This window comes from Mustela erminea, chromosome 7, assembly GCF_009829155.1.
Source record: "Mustela erminea isolate mMusErm1 chromosome 7, mMusErm1.Pri, whole genome shotgun sequence".
In the NCBI taxonomy this organism is placed as follows: Eukaryota; Metazoa; Chordata; class Mammalia; order Carnivora; family Mustelidae; genus Mustela; species Mustela erminea.
In genome coordinates this window covers 53,209,642-53,232,368 of record NC_045620.1, presented here as the reverse complement: position 1 = coordinate 53,232,368, position 22,727 = coordinate 53,209,642, and the positions used below count along the sequence as shown (strand labels likewise).

Here is a 22,727-nt window from a genome sequence, read left to right as displayed (position 1 = left end):
GTGTTAGGAAAGTCAGCTGTGTCTCCCACTCTTGAAGGTAATGCCTTAGGAAAAGGAGATGTAATGCCTTTGTAGTGCAGTGTCCCCTGTTTCCCAGGACCTGGTGCTTCAGGGAGTGTCTCCTCTGCATGTTGGATGTGCTCTGCTATTCTGTTCTGGCCAATTTTTTCTTTAGTCCAGTCATCTTTAGAGGTTCTTTTTGCCTGTTGTGGGCAGTGTTTGTTCCCTGATGGGGTGGCCATGTTTTAGCTAGGTACATGCTGGGCTCTTTGTGAAATGAGATCTGCTGCCACTGCTGCTGAACTGATAAAAATGCATGGGTCAGAGATGTGGTGTGGGCAGGGTTTGCACGGATCTTCTGGGGCAGGTACCCACAGACAGGGCTGAGACTGACGGAAGTGTGACTGGGAAGGATAGGTCCACAGAAGCGTGGGGTGGCATGGGGAAGGAACGTTGGTTGGTATAAGCAAGTTATGTAGCGAATGTAATGGCACTGTGTTTCCCAGAGGTGGTCATGTGTTTATGCTGGGGTCTTTGGAGGGAAATGGCCCCTCTTAGCTCCTTTGTTCCTGGAGGGGACTCCCTGTTATCTTTGCCTCTTTGTGACACACTCTGAGATGAGTAAATAACTCTTCCTCGCTGTATACTGCAGATATTTTTCAAGTTGTTGCTTCTGTGCTGTATCTGTGTAGGCTGTTGTGCTTTGTGTATGCCTTCTGGGCTCTCAGAGCCAGATCTCTCTGATTTTTAAATTCCTTGGCCTCTCTTGCTTTCAAAGCCAAGTATTATGGGACTTAATACTATGACTTAATATTATGGGTCTTACCCCAGTGGACTCCTTGGTGTGGTGATCGGTTTCTTGCCCTCTACTGTGCTATCTCCCTCCTAACCTTGGATGGCCACAGTCTGTTTTGCTCCCAGACCATTCCTGCCTTCTTTCCTGTGGCCTCTTCTCAACCTTAAGGTTCACAGCAATATTGTGGAGAAGGTACAGATACTCCCCACATAACTCCCTGCCTGCACACAATGCTTGGCCTCACCCATTATCAGTGTTCCCCACAGAGTGGTATACTTGTTACAGTTGAACGTATTTTGGTATATCATTGGCACCCAAAGTCCGTAGTTTACCTTAGGGTTCATTTATGGTGTTGTATAATCAATGGGTTTTGACAAATACATAATGATGTATATCTACCATTATTGTGTCACACAGAGTAGTTTTATTGTACTAAAAATCCTCTGTGCTCAGCCTATTCATCCTTACTCCTAGTCCCTGGCAACCACTAATCTTTTTTATTTTTTACTATTTTTTAAGGATTTTATTTATTTATTTGATGGAGAGAGAGAGATGACAACTAGGCAGAGAGGCAGGCAGAGAGAAAGGGGGAAGCAGGCTCCCCACTGAGCAGAGAGCCCAGTGTGGGACTCAGTCCCAGGACGCCGAGATCATGGCCTGAGCTGAAGGCAGAGGCATAACCACTGAGTCACCCAGGCACCCCAACCACTAATCTTTTGTGTCCTCATAGTTTTGCATTTTTCAATATATCTTATAGTTGGAATCGTACAGTATGTAACCTTTTCAGATTGGCTTTTTTCTCCAGTAATGTGTACATAAGTCTTCTCCATGTCTCTTCATGGCTTGATAGTTCGTTTTAAAGTGCTGAATAATATCTTATTAACGGCATGTACTACAGTTTATTCATTCACCTACTGAAGAACATTTTGGTTGCTTCAAAGATTTGACTATAAAACTTTTGTATGCGGGAATTTGGGTGACTTAAGTTCTTAGTTCTTCTGAGTAAATACCAAGGAACACTATTACTAGATCATTTAAGTGTATGTTTAGGTTTTCAGATTTTGGGTGTGTGTGTGTACAAGTGTATGTCTATGTTTAGTTTTGTAAGAAACTGCAAAACTGTCTTCCACAGTGTATCTACCATTTTGCATTTCTACCAGCAATGAATGAGAGTTCCTGTAACACCACAGCCTTGCTTGGTGTTGTAAGTGTTCTAGACATTGGCTATTCTGATACATATGTAATGGTATCTTATTTTAATTTGCAGGTAAATCAATGTGGATTTTTTTATATACTTATTTTCTGTCTGTATTATTATTACTTTTTTTTTTTTTTTTGGTGATGTGCTCAGATCATTGATTCTTTTTTTTTTTTCCCCCGCAAAGATTTTATTTATTTATTTGACAGACAGAGATCACAAGTAGGCAGAGGCAGGCAAAGAGGGGGAAGCAGGCTCCCAAGCTGAAGGCAGAGGCTTTAATCCACTGAGCCACCCAGGCACCTCCATTGATTCATTTTAAAATCTTGTTTTCTTCTTCTTATAATTCATGTATTTTGGGTAATAGTTCTTTCTCAAATGTTTCTCTTGCAAATATTTTTTCCATTCTGTGGTTTATCTTCATACTTTTGACAGTGTCTTTTGCAGAACAGAAGTTTTTTTTTTTTTTTTTTTTTTTTTAAATTTGACAGAGACACAGTGGAGAGAGGAAACACAAGCAGGGAGAGAGGGAGAAATAGGCTTCCTGCTGAGCAGGGAGCTTGCTGCAGGGCTCCATCCCAGGACCCTGGGATCATGACCTGAGCCGAAGGCAGATGGTTAACGAGTAAGCCACCTGGGCACCCCCAGAACAGAAATTCTTAATTTTAATGAAATATAGCATATCAGTTCTTTCATGGGTTGTCCCGTTGGTGTTGTATATTAAAAAGTCATCATCAAACCTGAGGTCATTTAGATTTTCTCCCATTATCTCCTAGAAATTTTATAGTTTTATGTTTCCATTTAGGTTTGTGATCCATTTTGCATTAAATTTTGCAAGGGTATGAGGTCTGTGTTGTTATTATTTTTATTATGGTTTTGTGTGTGGATGTCAGTTATTCCAATACTCTTTGTTGAAAGACTATTTTGCCTCCACTATATTGCCCTTGCTCTTTTGTCAGAAATCAGTTAACTGTATGCGTCCATTTTGTTTATATTTTTGCTAATATACTTTTGTTTTTGTTTTTTATTTTGCTGATATACTTTGTTTTTGTTTTGTTTTGTTTTTTTGAGACATCTGTTCATTTATTGACTGAACAGGCTGCTTACCAGGGATGAAGTAGAGGAGTGGGTGGTCTCAGTATCAGGCCTGTGCTTCACAGCCTTGAAGGTAATGGAGAACTCACCCAGATAGTGGCCAGTCATCTTGGGCTTGGTTTCCTCCTATTTGAAGGTCTTGCCATTGTAGACACCCACCATGTTGCCCACCACCCTTAGTCAGGATGATCGTGTCCCACAGGTTCATCTTAACCACCTTTTCCATCAGGGGAGCCTCTTTGGCCTTGCACACATGCTTCAACACTGAGTGTTGTTTCCTCCACAAACCCCAGGTGAGCCCCTACTGCTGCCAGGCACTGTAGAGCTGCACTAATGGCTTTTAGGACACATCCAGCAGCTGGTTGAGGTCCATGCCAGGGTAGGTGAACTTGTGGAAGGTGCGCTTTTTTTGCTCCACTTATGCTACATTATCAGCTCTCTGGAAGGGACCACCTAACACCACATTGTCTTGATTAGTCTAGGTTTATAGTAAGTATTGAAGTCAGGAAGTGTCAGTTCTAATTTTTTTCTTCAATATTTTGCAACTCTGGGATTTTTGCCTCTATAATAAACTTTAGAATCACTTTGTTGATATCCACAAAATAAGTTCTTGGGATTTTGATTGGGATTGCACCAAATCTGTAGGTGAAGTTGGGAAGAACTGACATCTTGTTAAGATCAGATCTTCTGTCCATGAACATGGAATGTCTTCAGTTACTTAGTTCTTTGATAGCAGACTCCCTGCTGAGCAGGGAGCCTGATGGGGGACTCTATCCCGGGACTGCAGGATCATGACCTGAGCTGAACGCAGTCAGTTAACCAACTGAGCCACCCAGGTGCCCCTAGTTCTTTGATTTCATTCATCAGAGTTTTGTAGTTACTCTCTTACAGATCTTATATATATATTTTTTTCTTACACATATCTTGTTAGGTTATAACTATACTTGACGTGTGAAAACGGGGTTTAAACAGCATGTGTCTGCTTCTGTGCCATTTTTTAAAAATAAATACAGTAGGGTATTAATGTATTTCCGTCTTCCTTATGACTTTTTTCCTTATGATTTAATTTTTTTCTCTAGTTTTATTGTAAGAATGTAGCATATAGTATCATGTACAGACTGTGTGTTAATTGTCTTCTTACGTTATTAGTAAGGCTTTTAATTAATAGCGGGCTTTTAGTAGTTAGGTTTTTGGGGGAGTCAAAAATTATATATGGATTTTCAACTGTGCAGAAGGATGGCACCCCCACCTCCCACAATGTTCCGGGATCACTGTCATTTCCTTTTTGGGGGTGGTAATATGAGTGCTACTGTGTTTCATATTTCAAATTCATCTTGTTCATTGCTGGTATATAGGAAAGTGATTGACTTTTTTGTATTACCCTATTATTCTTCAAACTTGCTTATTATTTCCAGGATTATTTCATCAGTTGTTTTGGATTTCTATGTGGACAGTCATGTCGTTTGCAAATGTAGTTTTATTTTTTCCTTTCCAACCTGTGTTTCGTTTCTCTTTTCTTTTTTTTTTTTTTTTCTGTTACTGTATTAGCTAGGATTTTCATTATGATGATGATGTAAAGGGACATCCTTGATGATAGGGGACATCCTTGCCTTGTTCCTGATCTCAGTGAGAAAACTTTTGAGTTCCTTACCGTTAAGTATGATGTTTGCTTTTGTACATATTCTTTATTAAGTTGAGGAATTTGCTTCTATTCCTGGTTTACGGAGCATTGTTTTTGTTGCTTGTTTGTTTCATTGTGAATGGGTGTGGAGTTCTTGTCAAATGTTTTTCTACATGTATTAATGTGATCATGAATTTTTTGTTTTTTTGTTTTTGTTTTTTAGCTTATTGATGTGATGGATTATATTAATTCATTTTTAAAAGTTGAACCAGCCTTGCATACTTGGGATAAATCCCCACTTGGTTTTGGCGTATAATTCTTTTTTAATACATTGTTGGATTTGGTTTACTAATATTCTACTGAGGACCTTTTGTAGCTGTGTTTGTGAGTGATGCTTGTCTGTAATTTCCTTGTAATGTTTCTGTCTGGTTTTGGTATTAAGGTAATGCTGGTCTTATAGGAGGAATTAAGAGTTATTTTATTTGCTTATATCTTCTGGAAGAGTGTAGAGAATTGGTATAATTTCTTTTTCATTAAGTTTGATAGACTTCACCAGTGAACCTGGTGCTTTTTAGTCTTGGAAGATTATTATTTATTCAATTTCTTTAATAGATAGAGTCCTGTTTAGGTAATCTATTTCTTGTCTGCGTTTTTTTTTTTTTTTCTTTTTAAAGATTTAATTTATTTATTTGGCAGAGAAAGTGTGTGTACTAGAGAGCACAAGCAGGGGACATGCAGGCAGAGGGAGAAGCAGGATCCCTCCTCAGCAAGGAGCCCCAGGCCTGGCTCAATCCCATTTTTGCCCACCCTCCCAACTCTGGCAACCACCAGTCTTTTTTCTATCTGTGATCTTGAGTCTTTGTTTTGTTTTTGTTTTTTGAAATTCCACACATATAAGGGAAATCATGCTGTATTTGTCATTCTCTGACATTTCATTTAATGCCCTTGAAATCAACTCATGTTATTGCAAATGGCAGGATTTCATATTTTTACGGTTAGAATATATTCTGTTGTATATATGTGCCACATTTTCTTAATTCATCTGTTAGTGGACATGTAGGTTGTTTTCATATCTTGGCAGTTGTAAGTAATGCTGCAGTGAACTTGGGGATGCATATATCTTTTTGAGTTAGTGATTTCTTTTTTTCAGCCATTTACCTTTAATCTGTTTTCATATTTAATTGGGGTTTCCTGTAGACAACATATAGTTGATGTTAGATATTGTCATTGTGGATTAAAATTATCTACTGGTAGACATCTACCATTGATCTAGTTAATATTGATACGGTTGTGTTAAGAGCTGTCATATTTATTGTTATTTTCTGTTGTCCTAGTTCTTCCTATTTTTTTGTCTTCCTTTCTTTTTCTGCCTTCCCTGTTTTTTTTTTTTTTTTAAGATTTTATTTATTTATTTGACAGGCAGAGATTACAAGTAGGCAGAGAGGCAGGCAGAGAGAGAGAGGAGGAAGCAGGCTCCCCGCTGAGCAGAGAGCCCGATGCGGGGCTCGGTCCCAGGACTCTGGGACCATGACCCGAGCCGAAGGCAGAGGCTTTAACCCACTGAGCCACCCAGGCGCCCCAACCTTCCCTGGTTTTCACTTAGAATTTTTTGTGACTCCAGTTTTGCTCCTTTTTTAGCATGTTACGCTTTTTTTTTTTTTTTTTTACTTGTTTCGTGGTTGCCTTAGAGTTTACAGTATACATTTACAACTAATCCAGGTCTACTTTCAAATAATACTATAGTACTTCATGGGTAATGTGAGTACCTCATAATCTTAAATTTTCCTTTTCTTTGTGTCATTGCCATCACATATTTTACTTTTATATAAAATACATGAGCATGTATGTAAACATGGAAATTTTGTATACATTTCTCATACATAATAGAAATACGTGTTGGTATTGTTTTGAGCAACTGGTATATGTTAGATCAGTTAAGAGAAAGAAAAATAGTTGTTTTTATTTTACCTTCATGTATATATATATTTTACATAGATGTGAATTTCTCATCTGTATCATTTTTTTTTTCTCTAAATTATCAACATCTTTGTAAGGCTGATGTACTGGTAACAAATTCCTTCAATTTTGTGTGAGAAAATATTTCTCCCATTTCTTATGGAGTATTGAACTCTTTTTTTCTCTCAACTTTAAATATTTCACTCCACTCTTTTGCTTGCATGGTTTTTGAGAAGTTAAATGTGATTTTTTTACTTTTGCTCCTGTCATAGGAGAGGTTTTTTTTTTTTTCTCCAGGTTCTATGTCATTTGTCTTTTATTTTCAGTAGTTTGAATAGGATATGTGTAAGTATATTAATATTATTATTATTGTCATTTATTCTGCTCAATGCTCTCTGAGCATGCTAGATCTGAGCTTTCTGGATTTGTGGGTTTTTGTGTAACATTAAGTTGGGGGAATTTCATAGTAATTATTGTTTCAGATATTTCTCCTGTTCCTTCATCTTTTCTCTTTCTTTTTAGTCTTATTTCATGGATGTTATTCCTTTTGTAGTTATTCCACAGTTCTTGGATATTTTGTTTTGTCTTTATTTTTTTTTCTCTTTGCTTTTCAGTTTTGTAGATTTTTTTGAGGTAGCCTTAAGTTTGGAGATTCTTACCTAAGCCATCTTCAGGTTATTAGTAAGCCCATCAAAGGCTTTCTTCATTTCTATGATAATGTTTTTGGTCTCCAGCATTTCTTTTTGTGCTTACAATTTTTATCTTTCTGTTTACATTCATTTGTTCTTTTTTTGGTTATATACCCAGAAGTTGGATTGCTGGATTATATGGTAGTTTAAATTGTACTTTTGTGAGGAACTACCATATTGTTTCCATAATGGTTGCACCATTTTACATTTTTTTTTTAAAGATTTTATTTATTTATCAGAGAGAGAGCGAGCCTAGGCAGACAGAATGGCAGGCAGAGGCAGAGGGAGAAGCAGGCTCCACTCCAAGCAAGGAGCCCGATGTGGGACTCGATCCCAGGACGCTGGGATCATGACCTGAGCTGAAGGCAGCTGCTCAACCAACTGAGCCACCCAGGTGTCCCACCATTTTACATTTCTACTAACAATACACAAGGGTTCCTACTTTTCCATACCACTACCAACACTTGTTATTTTCATTTTTTTTTTTTTCCTTTTTGCATAGTAGCCATTCTAGTGAATATAAAGTGGTATCCCATGGTGATTTTTTTTTTTAAAGATTTTATTTATTTATTTGACAGGCAGAGAGAGAGATCACAAGTAGGCAGAAAGTCAGGCAAAGAGAGAGAGGGGGAAGCAGGCTCCCCACTGAGCAGAGAGCCCAATGCGGGGCTCCATCCCAGGATCCTGAGATCACGACCTGAGCCCAAGCAGAGGCTTAACTCACTGAGCCACCCAGGCGCCCCTCCCATGGTGATTTTGATTTCCATTTCCTTGATTGGTGATGTTCAGCAGCTCTTTATATGCTTTTAGGAATTCATATATCATTTTTGGAGTAATGTCTATTATAAAGTCTTTTGCCTGTTTTCTAGTTGGGTTATTTGATTTTTTTTATTATTGAATTGTAGGAGTGTGGTTTTTTTTTAATATATCCTAGATATTAATCTTTTATCAGCTGTATGGTTTGCACATATTACTCCCATTCTATAGGTTGACTTTTTCACCCTATTGATTGTGTCCTTTGATATACAAAAGATTTTAAGTTTGATTTATTTCTTTTTGTCTGTTTTTACTTTGGTTTCCCATGTGTTTGGTGTCAATCCCAAGAAATACATTGCTTAATCAAATGTCATATAGTTATTCCCCTATGTTTTTTTCTAGGAGTTTTATAGTTTTGGATCTTAGTTTTAGGTCTTTAATTCGTTTGGAGTTCATTTTTGCAGATGGTGTAAAGTAAGGGTTTGGCTTTATTCTTTTGCGTATGAGTATCCAGTTTTCCCAGCACCATTTGTTGAAAACAGTCTTTTCTCCATTGAGTGTTGTTAGCACCCTTGTTGGAGCTTATGTGACCGTATAGGTGAGCATTTATTTTTGGGCCTTGCACCTGTCCTTGATCACTTACTCTTTTCAGTCTCTGTTTTAGAATTTCACTGGGCACCTCAAATTCTTCACATGTTTACTCAACAAACAACCTTACTTCATCATTGGTAAACTGAGAGTGTTGGCAGTGAACCACCAGGGCCTATTCATTCTTCTGTCAACTGTAAATTTCCTTTTCAAGGTACTTCCCCTTGAAGTTAGCCCTTTTCTTGTTACCCCTTTCAGTTTCCTAAGCCCTTATTGCCCCCTTTTCATTAAAACTGGCTGTTTTCTGAAGCAACTGGCTGTTTTTCTTAGCCTGAAAACACATTCATGCTCTTGTTTGCCCTAAATAACTGTCCACATCTGTGTCCCATTATTGCCCTATTTCTCCCCTCACTTTGTCAGTCAGAGCTTGTGAAAATTATTTAGCAGTATTGGTAAAAAGAGAGCAGTATTGGTAAAAAGAGAGGAAGTAGTGTAAGATACAAACAAAAGTTTTTTTTTGTGTTTGTGTGTATGTCTTGTCACCTTTATACTTTTCTGTAATTTTAAATTTTTTTAATCTTCATGTATGCTTTTATGACTTAAAACATATCTGCTTTTTTTTTTTTAAGATTTTGTTTATTTATTTGACAGAGAGATCACAAGTAGGCAGAGAGGCAGGTAGAGAGAGAAAGAGGAGGAAGCAGGCTCCCTGCTAAGCAGAGAGCCCGATGGTGGGGCTCAATCCCAGAACTCTGGGATCATGACCTGAGCCAAAGGCAGAGGCCTTAACCCACTGAGCCACCCAGGCGCCCCACGTATTTGCTTATTTAACACCTTCTTTGATGAGAACTAAGGAGTATAGTAGGAGAAAGGGGTTTTAAGTTAAGATGCCATAACATAGATTTATGTGACATTGCAAAGTGACATTCCAAAACAATGGAGAAAATATGGATTATACAATAGATGTTGCTTGAACAATTGACATTTTATTTAATGATTTTTTGGGTTTAATCATTATTTTTAAAAAATAGTGCTCTTGCCTTCATTATTTACCAAAACAAGTTTGACTTAAAAAGTCAAACTGAAGGAAAACACAGATGAGTTTTCAACTCAAATGAGAAAGACCTTTTTTACCATATAATCTGAAAAAGAAAAAAAAGAAGAACCAGTAAAGATAGTTTTTACTGCATAAAAATTGAAGCTTTATTTCACAAACACATAAACACAGATAAATGACAATTTGGGAAAGCTGCAGAAAGCCCTGAGGGGCTTCTGGGTGGTGCACTTGGTTGGACCCTTGACTCTTGGCTTCAAAAAACAACCAAAAAACCCTCAGATGTCTGTATGGTTAAGAACCCTTAAAAATTAGCAAGAGAATCTTTTCTTTGCTCTTTGAAACTTGGGAATGGCCATAGTATATTAGTAGAGAATTTATACTCTAAATATTTCAGTGTGAATATTAAAAATTGGTCTTATCAGAGAAATGCTAGGTTGACTTAGTGGTACCTCTTCTGCTTACCAAGTTGGCAGTGATTGAAGAAATGGGAAAAATTAATTAATTTTGAGGAGTATATACTCTTGGGCATTCAAATACTGAGTGGAGAAGTAGATTGTTATAAACTGTATGGCTATAAACCATACTGGCATATAAACTATAAACTATGCTATAAACTCTACTGGCAATATAGTAAATGGTTCAGATATTTATATTCTTTGAACTAGTTATAGAGTTTTTAGGAATTTATTAGTAAATAATGGTACACAAATTTATGTGTATTTCAATAAATAGTGAATATGTAACATCTGCCAGTTAATGTTCTTGGTTGCATGGCGGTGGGCAAACCACAGGGTCTTACTTCAGTGGAGCCTTACAGTTTTTTTTTTTTTTAAAGAATTTTATTTATTTATTAATTTATTTGACGGACGGAGATCACAAGCAGGCAGAGAGGCAGACACGGAGAGGAGGGGAAGCAGGCTCTCTACTCAGCAGGGAGCCCAATGTGGGGCTTGATCCCAGGACCCTGGGATCATTACCCGAGACGAAGGCAGAGGCTTTAACCCACTGAGTCACCCAGGCACCTTGAGCCTTACAGTTTTGAGGGAGAGATAGCTATACAAACAAAAATACTTACGAACTGTATAAATTCAGTGAAGGAAATTAACAGGATTTTGTGAGAAATAATGAAGCAGGCATACTTTAGTATGATAGCAGGAGAATGCTATTCAGAACTATCTGAAATACCACTTTCCTTCTGCATTGTCCTGCCTTGATGTTAGCTTTGAGTTAATTTTTCATCACGCAAACTCATGCAGGCAGTCAGTGTTTGAACTGTGGTTTCTCTTGTACTGAGCAGGATTATTATGGAGACAGTCCATTATCAGAGTAAAACCAGCTAGTCTCATGAAGGTCTAAACCCAGCTCATGTGGAGTGAAGATCTAAGTTAAGTAAACCTAGTCATTCGTGAGCGAACAAATCCAGTGATAGGTGAATTCTGCTTCACAAAGATAGGATGAAGTGACATCAAGGACTGAAAAGTGAGGTTTCTGAGGATTTGAGTGCCCAAAGTCAGTATGGTACCTTTTCTGACATCTGCTCAAAACTTAAAATCAGAAGGATTGGGAGACCCCACTTTTCTGGGTCTGTATTCCTACTGAAAATGTAGATTTTTTCCCCCCCTTTTGCTTCCCTGGAATTTTTCTCTACTCACTTGACTTAGAATACCCATGTTACGTTTTTAACAGATATGCTGGACCCAACCCTGCCTCCCCAAGATGTAAGGGGAGGTGAGAGGCAGGTGTGGGGGATGGGGAGCCTTCCATTTAATTGATACTTAACTGTTTCACTGTGCCAGACTAGAGTCTTGCTTAGTAGGGATTTCTGTTTTGTTTTGGTCAGGTGATTCTCAAGCTCATTTCCCCTTAGTTGTGGTTTCACTAGGATAGTGAGAATCTTATTCGTTCATTCACATGTGTCTCTAGATGATGAGGCGTTTGTTTAAGGGAACCATAGTTTCTCTTTCATTTACGTACATTCATTGAATTTCTCACTCTGATATTGAAAGTGATGGATAGAAGTCATATCATATCGGGGCGCCTGGGTGGCTCAGTGGGTTAAGCCGCTGCCTTCGGCTCAGGTCATGATCTCAGGGTCCTGGGATCAAGTCCCGCATCGGGCTCTCTGCTCAGCAGGAAGCCTGCTTCCCTCTCTCTCTCTCTCTGCCTGCCTCTCTGTCTACTTGTAATCTCTCTCTGTCAAATAAATAAATAAAATCTTAAAAAAAAAAGAAATCATATCATATCAATACCGGCTGTTGGCCTGTTTAAAACAGATTCCCCAGGGCTGCCCCAATTGTAGAGATGCATTCTGGTTTTAGTCACTGGATAACCTATAGTATGCAAGGTGAAGTAAAGTCCATGTCATGCTAGCCTTTGGTGAGAAATTTGGGTATTTTCAAAGCATAATGGAAGCCATAGAAGGATTTTAAATTTTAAGCAAAAGCGTAACATGGTTTGTCTTATGTTTGAAATGATACCTCTTTGGTGAATGAATTAGATGGGAGGAAAAATACATAAAGGGAAACAGGAAGGAATTAGCCTTTTCAGAAGTCCTAGAGGGAAATCGTAGCAGACTTGAACTTTGGTAATAGCAACAGAGATGTAAAAAAATGGGTGGATTGAGGTAATGTAGAAGGTAGAACTGACAGATTTTGGTGATATTTTGCACATAAGTTTAGAGCTTAGGAAAAGTGAGAACCAAAGATACATATTTGAGAGTCAATATAGTACCAGTAGTCATAGGTGAGATTCAGTATTTGACACAGAGGAGATCTGAAAGAGAAGAGGTTTTAGGACTGGTTTGTGGGAAGTCAGTGTGAGGAAGAGCATGAGAAGGAATGGCCACTAAGGTGGAAGTTAAACTAGAGAGCATGGTGTCTTTGAAGTCATTGAGAAGAATATTTTAAGAAGATGAGTGTGATTAAGAGTGTTTTCTGTAGGTTTGATTAAAAAGGAAAAATTGAAACATAGTTAACAGTGGGCAAACAGTCATCTGCTGTCTAGTCTACCCTAGATAACCACTTCTTCACCTTATTAGGTATCTGATCAAATATCCCCTTAGTAAGACGTTTCCCGACGACGCTCTTATTTTATAGAACATTTGATGTTCTATATGATGCCATTGTGTCCCACCATCATTACCAGCTAAGAAAGAAGAAACACTGCCAACTGAACAGGCAGCAGTGTTAGGATTCCTGTGATTTGTGAGATATATAGTGATTCTAGCTTTGTCGAAATATGGTATACTGGAAATAATTGATGAAATACTATAAAATAGCACTCTTCTCTGCTCCTGTATTATAGGTAATGGTTTGCTTGTCATCTCTCCTAAAATGCAGGCCTCTTGAAGACAGAGATTTTTTTGTGTGTCCTACTGGTGCCCCAGTGCCTGGTGAATGATAGCAGGCACAACAAACAAATCTTAAATCTGCATTTTTAAAGAAATCAAATGAATAAATGAAAACATCCTACTTTGTAGACTTCTTTTTTCAATTAATATATTGCTTTTTTTCTGTGTCCTTGTATAATTTTCAGAAATTATGTTTGATGGCTGTGTACCCTTATCATTTGTGTATGATAGAATCTGGTGCGTCCCAGGATCTTAAACTTCGAACTTTCGGAAATAAAAGAGCCAGGGTGTGGACTTGGTTTATTACTGGAAGTATTCAACTTTTATTTCTACCTTTTTAATTCCTTGAGTGTAAAACACTGATCTGTAGAGAGAACAACAAACAGTACCTGGACTGGGGAGTCCTCCATGCCTTAATGGGTTAGAAGTACTTCCTTATTTTTCCCCATAAAGACTTGAATATGGCAAGAGAAGATTTTAGTATACCTTGCCTTCCCTAAGAAAGCAGGTTTCTATCTGTTTAGTTATCTGTAAAGTGAGAGAGTGGCACCACATCTTTTTTCAGCTTTCTTGCTGTTATAAATTCTTAATTTCTTTATTTTTTAAATTTTTAAATAATAATATATATTTAAATAATTTAATTAAATAAACAAATTAAATAAATTTAATTTATTTAAATAATAAATAAATAAACATATATTTCTATCCCCAGGGGTACAGGTTTGTGAATCGCCGGGTTTATACACTTCATAGCACTCAGGATAGCACATACCCTCCCCAATGTCCATAACCCCACCCCCTTCTCCCAACCCCCCTCCCCCTAGCAACCCTCAGTTTGTTTTGTGAGATTAAGGGTCACTTATGGTTTGTTTCCCTCCCACTCCCATCTTGTTTCATTTATTCTTTTCCAACCCTCCAACCCCCCACTTCCTCATATTAGGAAGATCATATGATAGTTGTCTTTCTTTGATTGACTTATTTCGCTAAGCATGATACCCTCTAGTTCCATCCACGTTGTCACAAATGGCAAGATTTCATTTCTTTTGATGGTTGCATAGTATTCCATTGTGTATATATACCACATCTTCTTTATCCATTCATCTGTTCATGGACATCTAGGTTCTTTCCAGAGTTTGGCTATTGTAGACATTGCTGCTATAAACATTTGGGTGCACGTGCCTCTTCGGATCACTACGTTTGTATCTTTAGGGTAAATACCCAGTAGTGCAACTGCTGGGTCATAGGGTAGTTCTATTTTCAACATTTTGAGGAACCTCCATGTTGTTTTCCAGAGTGGTTGCACCAGCTTGCATTCCCACCAATGGTGTAGGAGGGTTCCCCTCTCTCCTCATCCTCGCTAGCATCTGTCATTTTCTGACTTGTTAATTTTAGCCATTCTGACTGGTGTGAGGTGATATCTCATTGTGGTTTTGATTTGTATTTCCCTGATGCCGAGTGATATGGAGCACTTTTTCATGTGTCTGTTGGCCATCTGGATGTCTTCTTTGCAGAAATGTCTGTTCATGTCTTCTGCCCACTTCTTGATTGGATTCTTTGTTCTTTGGGTGTTGAGTTTGCTAAGTTCTTTATAGATTTTGGACACTAGTCCTTTATCTGATAGTCGTTTGCAAATATCTTCTCCCATTCTGTCAGTTGTCTTTTGGTTTTGTTAACTGTTTCCTTTGCTGTGCAAAAGCTTTTGATCTTGATAAAATCCCAATAGTTCATTTTTGCCCTTGCTTCCCTTGCCTTTGGCAATGTTCCTAGAAAGATGTTGCTGCGGCTGAGGTCAAAGAGGTTGCTGTCTGTGTTCTCAAGGATTTTGATGGATTCTTTTCGCACATTGAGGTCCTTCATCCATTTTGAGTCTGTTTTCGTGTGTGGTGTAAGGAAATGGTCCGATTTCATTTTTCTGCATGTGGCTGTCCAATTTTCTCAACACCATTTATTGAAGAGGCTGTCTTTTTTCCATTGGACATTCTTTCCTGCTTTGTCAAAGATTAGTTGACCATAGAATTGAGGGTCTATTTCTGGGTTCTCTATTCTGCCATTGATCTATGTGTCTGTTTTTGTGCCAGTACCATGCTGTCTTGATGATGACAGCTTTGTAATAGAGCTTGAAGTCCGGAATTGTGATGCCACCAACTTTCTTTTTCAATATCCCTTTGGCTATTCGAGGTCTTTTCTGGTTCCATATAAATTTTAGGATTATTTTTTCCATTTCTTTGAAAAAAGTGGATGGTATTTTGATAGGAATTGCGTTAAATGCGTAGATTGCTTTAGGTAGCATAGACATTTTCACAATATTTATTCTTCCAATCCATGAGCATGCAACATTTTTCCATTTCTTTGTGTCTTCCTCAATTTCTTTCATGAGTACCTTATAGTTTTCTGAGTATAGATTCTTAGCCTCATTGGTTAGGTTTATTCCTAGGTATCTTATAGTTTTGGGTGCAATTGTAAATGGGATTGACTGCTTAATTTCTCTTTCTTCTGTCTTGTTTTTGGTGTAGAGAAATGCAACTGATTTCTTTGCATTTCATTTTATATCCTGACACTTCACTGAATTCCTGTATAAGGTCTAGCAGTTTTGGAGTGGAGTCTTTGGGTTTTCCTCATATAGTATCATATCATCTGCGAAGAGTGATGGTTTGACTTCTTCTTTGCCGATTTGGATGCCTTTAATTTCCTTTTGTTGTCTGATTGCTGAGGCTAGGACCTCTAGTACTATGTTGAATAGCAGTGGTGATGATGGACATCCCTGCCGTGTTCCTGACCTTAGCGGAAAAGCTTTCAGTTTTTCTCCATTGAGAATGATATTTGCGGTGGGTTTTTCATAGATGGCTTTGATGATATTGAGGTATGTGCCCTCTATCCCTACACTTTGAAGAGTTTTAATCAGGAAGGGATGCTGTACTTTGTCAAATGCTTTTTCAGCATCTATTGAGAGTATCATATGGCTCTTACTCTTTCTTTTATTAATGTGTTGATCACATTGATTTGCGGATGTTGAACCAGCCTTGCAGCCCTGGAGTAAATCCCACTTGGTCGTGGTGAATAATCCTTTTAATGTACTGTTGAATCCTATTGGTGAGTATTTTGGTGAGAATTTTCGCATCTGTGTTCTTCAAGGATATTGGTCTGTAGTTCTCTTTTTTGATGGGATCCTTGTCTGGTTTGGGGATCAAGGTGATGCTGGCCTCATAAAAAGAGTTTGGAAGTTTTCCTTCCATTTCTATTTTTTGGAATAGTTTCAGGAGAATAGGACTTAGTTCTTTAAATGTTTGGTAGAATACCCTTGGGAAGCCGTTTGGCCCTGGGCTTTTGTTTGTGGATTTTTGATGACTGTTTGAATCTCCTCCTGTTATGGGTCTGTTCAGGTTTTCTATTTCTCCCTGGTTCAGTTGTGGTAGTTTATATGTCTCTAGGAATGCATCCATTTCTTCCAGATTGTCAAATTTGTTGGCGTAGAGTTGCTCATAGTATGTTCTTATAATTGTCTGTATTTCTTTGGTGTTAGTTGTGATCTCTCCTCTTTCATTCATGATTTTATTTATTTGGGTCCTTTCTCTTTTCTTTTTGATAAGTCTGGCCAGGAGTTTATCAATCTTACTAATTCTTTCAGTGAACCAGCTCATAGTTTCGTTGATTTGTTCTCTTGTTTTTTTGGTTTCTATTTCGTTGATTTCTGCTCTGATCTCTATGATTTCTCTTCTCCTGGTGGGTTTAGGCTTTCTTTGTCATTCTTTCTCCAGCTCCTTTAGGTGTAGGGTTAGGTTGTGTACTTGAGACCTTTCTTGTTTCTTGAGAAAGGCTTGTACTGCTATATATTTTTCTCTCAGGACTGCCTTTGCTGTGTCCCACAGATTTTGAACCATTGTGTTTTCATTACCATTAGTTTCCATGAATTTTTTCAATTCTTCTTTAATATTCTGGTGACCTATTCATTCTTTAGAAGGATGCTGTTTAGTCTCCATGTGTTTGGGTTCCTTCCAAATTTTCTCTTGTGATTGAGTTCTAGCTTCAGAGCATTGTGGTCTGAAAATATGCAGGGAATGATCCCAATCTTTTGATACCGGTTGAGTCCTGATTTAGGACAGAGGATGTGATCTATTCTGGGAATGTTCTATGTGCACTAGAGAAGAATGTGTATTCTGTTGCTTTGGGATGGAATGTTCTGAAGATATCTGTGATGCCCATCTGGTCCAGTGTGTCCTTTAAGGCCTTTATTTCCTTGTTGATCTTTTGCTTGGATGATCTGTCCATTTCAGTGAGGGGAGTGTTAAAGTCCCCTACTATTATTGCATTATTTTTGATGTGTTTCTTTGATTTTGTTATTAATTGGTTTATATAGTTGGCTGCTCCCACCTTAGGGCCATAGATATTTAAAATTGTTGCGTCTTGTTGGACAGAACCTTTGAGTATGATAAAGTGTCCTTCCTGATCTCTTATTACAGTCTTTGGCTGTAAATCTAATTGATCTGATATAAGGATTGCTGCTCCTGCTTTCTTCTGATGTCCATTAGCATGGTAAATTGTTTTCAACCCCCTCACTTTAAATCTGGAGGTGTCTTCGGGTCTAAAATGAGTTTCTTGTAGGCAACATATAGATGGGTTTTGTTCTTTTATCCATTCTGATACCCTGTGTCTTTTGATTGGGACATTTAGCCCATTCACATTCAGGGTAACTATTGAGAGATATGAATTTAGTGCCATTGTATTGCCTGTAAGGTGACTGTTACTGTATATTGTCTCTGTTCCTTTCTGATCTCCTACTTTTAGGCTCTCTCTTAGAGGACCCCTTTCAATACTTCCTGTAGAGCTGGTTTGGTGTTTGCAAATTCTTTCAGTTTTTGTTTGTCCTGGAAGCTTTTAATCTCTCCTTCTATTTTCAATGATAGCCTAGCTGGGTATAGTATTCTTGGCTGTGTGTTTTTCTCGTTTTGTGTTCTGAATATATCATGCCAGCTCTTTCTGGCCTGCCTTTTCTCTATGGATAAGTCTGCTGCCAATCTAATATTTTTACCATTGTATGTTACAGACTTCTTTTCCTGGGCTGCTTTCAGGATTTTCTCTTTGTCACTAAGACTTGTAAATTTTACTATTAGGTGACGGGGTGTGGACCTATTCTTGTTGAATTTGAGGGAGGTTCTCTGCACCTCCTGGATTTTGATGCTTGTTCCCTTTGCCATATTAGGGAATTTCTCTACAATAATTCTCTCCAATATATCTTCTGCTCCCCTCTCTCTTTCTTCTTCTTCTGAATTCCCAATTATTCTAATGTTGTTTCGTCTTATGGTGTCACTTATCTCTCAAATTCTTCCCTCGTGGTCCAGTAGCTGTTTGTCCCTCTTTTGCACAGCTTCTTTATTCTCTGTTCTTTGGTCTTCTGTTTCACTAATTCTTTCTTCTGCCTTATTTATCCGAGCAGTGAGAGCTTCCATTTTTAATTGCACCTCATTAATAGCTTTTTGATTTCAACTTGGTTAGATTTCAGTTCCTTTATTTCTCCAGAAAGGGCTTTTATATCTCCCGAGAGGGTTTCTCTAATATCTTCCATGCTTTTTTTGATCCTGGCTAGAACCTTGAGAGTCATCATTCTGAACTCTAGATCTGATATATTACCAATGTCTGTATTGATTAGGTCCCCAGCCTTTCGTACTGCCTCTTGTTCTTTTTTTGTGGTGAATTTTTCCGCCTTGTCATTTTGTCCAGATAAGAGTATATGAGGGGGCAAGTAAAATACTAAAAGGGTTGCAAAGATCCCAGGAAAATAACCTTTAACCAAATCAGAAAAGATCTCGAATCATGGAGGGAGAAAGGGGATAAGAAGAGGTTCAGAAAAAAAAAAAAAAGAAACAATTAAAAAAAGAAAACGAATAAATAAAAAATATAAAAAAGAAAAAATATATGTATATTAGATAAAATTTCAGAAAGCGGTTCATTTTCTGTTTCTAGAATTGCTGTTCTTCTTCTCTTCAATCTCCCATTGGATTTGTAGGTGTTAGCAGTCTTTAGATAAGCTATCTAGCTGATCTCCTGCTACCCGAAGTAGTCTCAGCCTGCTACTTCTTCGCCATCTTTACTCCTCCCTCATAAATTCTTAATTTCTGATGTTACCTTGTCCTGCTGTTCTTAAATTTATTTTTTGTTTAATGATGGGAATTCTAAAACATGGAATCATGAGTTTTATGATACATGTGCATTTTTTTTAAAAGATTTTATTTATTTATTTGACAGACAGAGATCACAAATAGGCAGAGAGGCAGGCAGAGAGAAGGAGGAAGCAGGCTCCCTGCTGAGCAGAGTGCCCAGTGTGGGGCTCGATCTCCAGGGTGCCCGGTGTGGGGCTCGATCTCAAGACCCTGAGATCATGACCTGAGCCAAAGGCAGAGGCCTAACCATCTGAGCCACCCAGGTGCTCCATGTGATATATGTCCATTTTTGCAGGCACTTTTTTTTTTCATACCTTTTAGGTGAACAAGAATCAAGTATGTTAATACTAACCTTATTAGGGTAGATTTTTAGTTCTATGAATACTTTACAAAATTTAAAATATGAAAAATTAAAAGAACTCTTAATTTTTTTTTAGAAGTCAATGAAAGGATTCTATTTTGCAAAGCTGTACTATGAAGTTAAAGAATATGATCTTGCTAAAAAGTAAGTACCAAACTATAAACATGCTTTAGTTTTCTAAAGTCATTCCCCACCTCCACCTGGGTATTCTTACTTGAAATTGGTGAAAATAATATGTTTTCTTTTTTTAGCAGTTCTTCCTATGTATGTCCTGGAAATAAGTTATTATATCACTCCAGACTGATACAAAGGAGTAGCCTCAATTCCATGGAGATTGAGGCTAGAATGAGTATTTTCTGCATGCATGCCGCTTGTTTATACTTAGGGCAAGAAATCATTAGGCTTAAAACACTTCTAAGGAACAAAAGAGAGCCATGCTGTTTTAAATTTCTTCCTGGTTAGATATCTGGTACTTTAATCAGCTGGAAAAATATCAATGAATACAAAATTAAACTGTGATTTCTGGAGAGGAGAATAGCTTGTGTAAAAGATCTTTGACTCAGTAGGTAACAGTCTGAGGCTTTGTCTCACCGCCTAAGGCCAAGAAGTTCAGTGATCTAATTCCTGATTTAGAGTACCTTAAAGCAGGAAATTAGGAGGGAGGTGAGCAGATAGGTTAAAGACATTTATGGGAAGATGAAAATGCTGATAGGTAAGGAAAATAATAACACCTTTATTTAACTAGCAGCAATGGGACTGTCAACCTTGTTCCTTTTTATTTATTTATTTATTTATTTTTAAAGATTTTATTTATTCATTTGACAGAGATCACAGGGATCAAGCAGGCAGAGAGGCAGGCAGAGAGAGAGAGGAGGATGCAGGCTCCCTGCTGAGCAGAGAGCCCGATGTGGGGATCGATCCCAGGACCATGAGATCATGACCTGAGCCGAAGGCAGAGGCTCTAACCCACTGAGCCACCCAGGCGCCCCAACCTTGTTCCTTTTTAATGTGACCCTTTTTCCTCCAGTTTTGGTTTTTGGTGTATATATAGATATACTTATTGTTTATGTATATATTTATATATAGTATTTATTGAGCCCAGAAGATGCTTATTTTTTAGCTGTTAACTTGAATTAAGAAATGGATATTACCTACGTTTGTTAGTTTATTTAGTAATTTTTCCTCTGCTCTGTTTTAGCTGGGAACAGTACTATTTTTAGATATTACTTTCTTATTAAAAAGGTCAATAGTACAATAAGAAAAGGTTAATATTTACTATAATCTTTTTCTAATTTCTGTGTAAAACTTTTTAGTGCTTTATTGAAATATAATTGGGGAAAAGCAATTTATGTGTTCATTCCTTATGTATGGGTAGCATTAGAAAAAAACATTTTGTAAATGTAGTAGTTAATGGTAAAATAAGTATATGTTAATTTTGTATGTATGTGTTTATTCTTTGTATGGATACTTTTGAGTTTTTAGCATATTCTAGTTTAAGTAAATAGTGGTAGTCAATAATGAGAATAACTATGGATTGGTTTAGTGTTTGCTTTGGTTTAAGATGTACTTTTCAGGTTGGAATTAAATATAGTTCTGAATGTTATAATTTGAAGATTATTTTTGTATTATTATTTTTAAACAGATATATAACTGCATATATTAATGTGCAAGAAAGAGATCCCAAAGCTCACAGATTTCTTGGTCTTCTTCATGAAGTGGAGGAAAATATAGACAAAGCTGTTGAATGTTACAAGGTAAAACATTTAAGATTAAAATATAGCCTTTGTACAAACACATGATACCCAGAGTAATTTGTATAGTAAATAATTCAAATATATTTTATAGATGTTATGAAAATAAGCATTGGTATGATAATACTATTAACACAGATTAGAATAGATCTTAAGTTATTTGGCTCAAAGTACACTGTAATTTAATCATTAAGTTAGCACTTGTAAAAGAGGATTAACACCCAGAAATGCTGTTCTTATGAGTGTGGTTTTCTTTCTTTTTTGGGAGCACTTACCTGATAAAAACACAATTTTTATTTAATTCATCTGCAAAAAATTCCAGTACACTTTAAGTTTGACTTAAACAACTTTGAAATACCATGTTGTCATTGGGAAAAATTTTTAAGGAGGACAGTGATGAATTTTTAACTTTTATATGTGAGCATAGGTACTTTAGGAATCCTAACTTATTATTTCTTTTCTGGTGGCAGCGTTCAGTGGAATTAAACCCAACACAAAAAGATCTTGTTTTGAAGATTGCAGAGTTGCTTTGCAAAAATGATGTTACTGATGGAAGAGCAAAATACTGGGTTGAAAGAGCAGCCAAACTTTTCCCAGGAAGTCCTGCAATTTATAAACTAAAGGTAAAAACAGAACAAAACATAGTAAAAACTGTTGGAGAAAACTTAAGACTCTGCCATTTCTAATATTTGGAATTTAAATCCCAGTATGTGTGGGACTTGGTGGGAAATGGGTGAAGGTGGTAAAAAGGTACAGACTTCTGTGTATAAATTCTGTGGATATGTATAGTATAGTGACTATTGTTAACCATACTGTATTGTATATTTGAAAGCTGTGAAGAGAGCAGGTAGATCTTAAAAGTTCTCATCACAAGAAAAATAATTATTTTTTAAAGATTTTATTTATTTGGGGGAGCCTGGGTGGCTTGGTTGGTTAAGGCCTCTGCTTTCAGTTCAGGTTAGGTCCTTTGATTGACCTCGCATTGGGCTCACTGCTCAGGGGGGAGCCTGCTTTCCCCCACTCTCTCTCTCTCTCTCTCTCTCTCTCTGCCTGCCTCTCTGCCTACTTGTGATCTCTGTCAAATAAATAAAATATTTTTTTAAAAAATAAAGATTTTATCTATTTCAGACAGAGAGAGAGCGCTGACTCACAAGCTGGGGGGAGGGGCAGAGGCAGAGGGACAAGCAGAGTCCTTGCCAAGCAGGGAACCTGACTTAGGGCTTGATCCCAGGACTCTGGGATCATGACCTGAGTTGAAGGCAGCCTCCCAGGTACATCCAGAAAAGAATAATTTATAACCACGTGAAGTGATGGATGTAACCTTATTGTGGAAATCATGTCACTATATATATGCC

At 37.5% G+C, this 22,727-nt stretch overlaps 1 protein-coding gene across 2 annotated transcripts in view; it reads left to right on the top strand.

Annotated features, from left to right (window-relative positions):
- LOC116595385 (E3 SUMO-protein ligase RanBP2) overlaps positions 1-22,727 on the top strand; it is an 85,197-nt gene that overhangs the window by 11,488 nt on the left and 50,982 nt on the right. For both annotated transcript variants that reach the window (XM_032351642.1, XM_032351641.1), the window contains exons 2-4: positions 19,698-19,765; positions 21,264-21,375; positions 21,843-21,995. In XM_032351642.1, the coding sequence (XP_032207533.1) occupies positions 19,698-19,765; positions 21,264-21,375; positions 21,843-21,995 (333 nt within the window). The remainder of the gene's footprint in view (positions 1-19,697; positions 19,766-21,263; positions 21,376-21,842; positions 21,996-22,727) is intronic.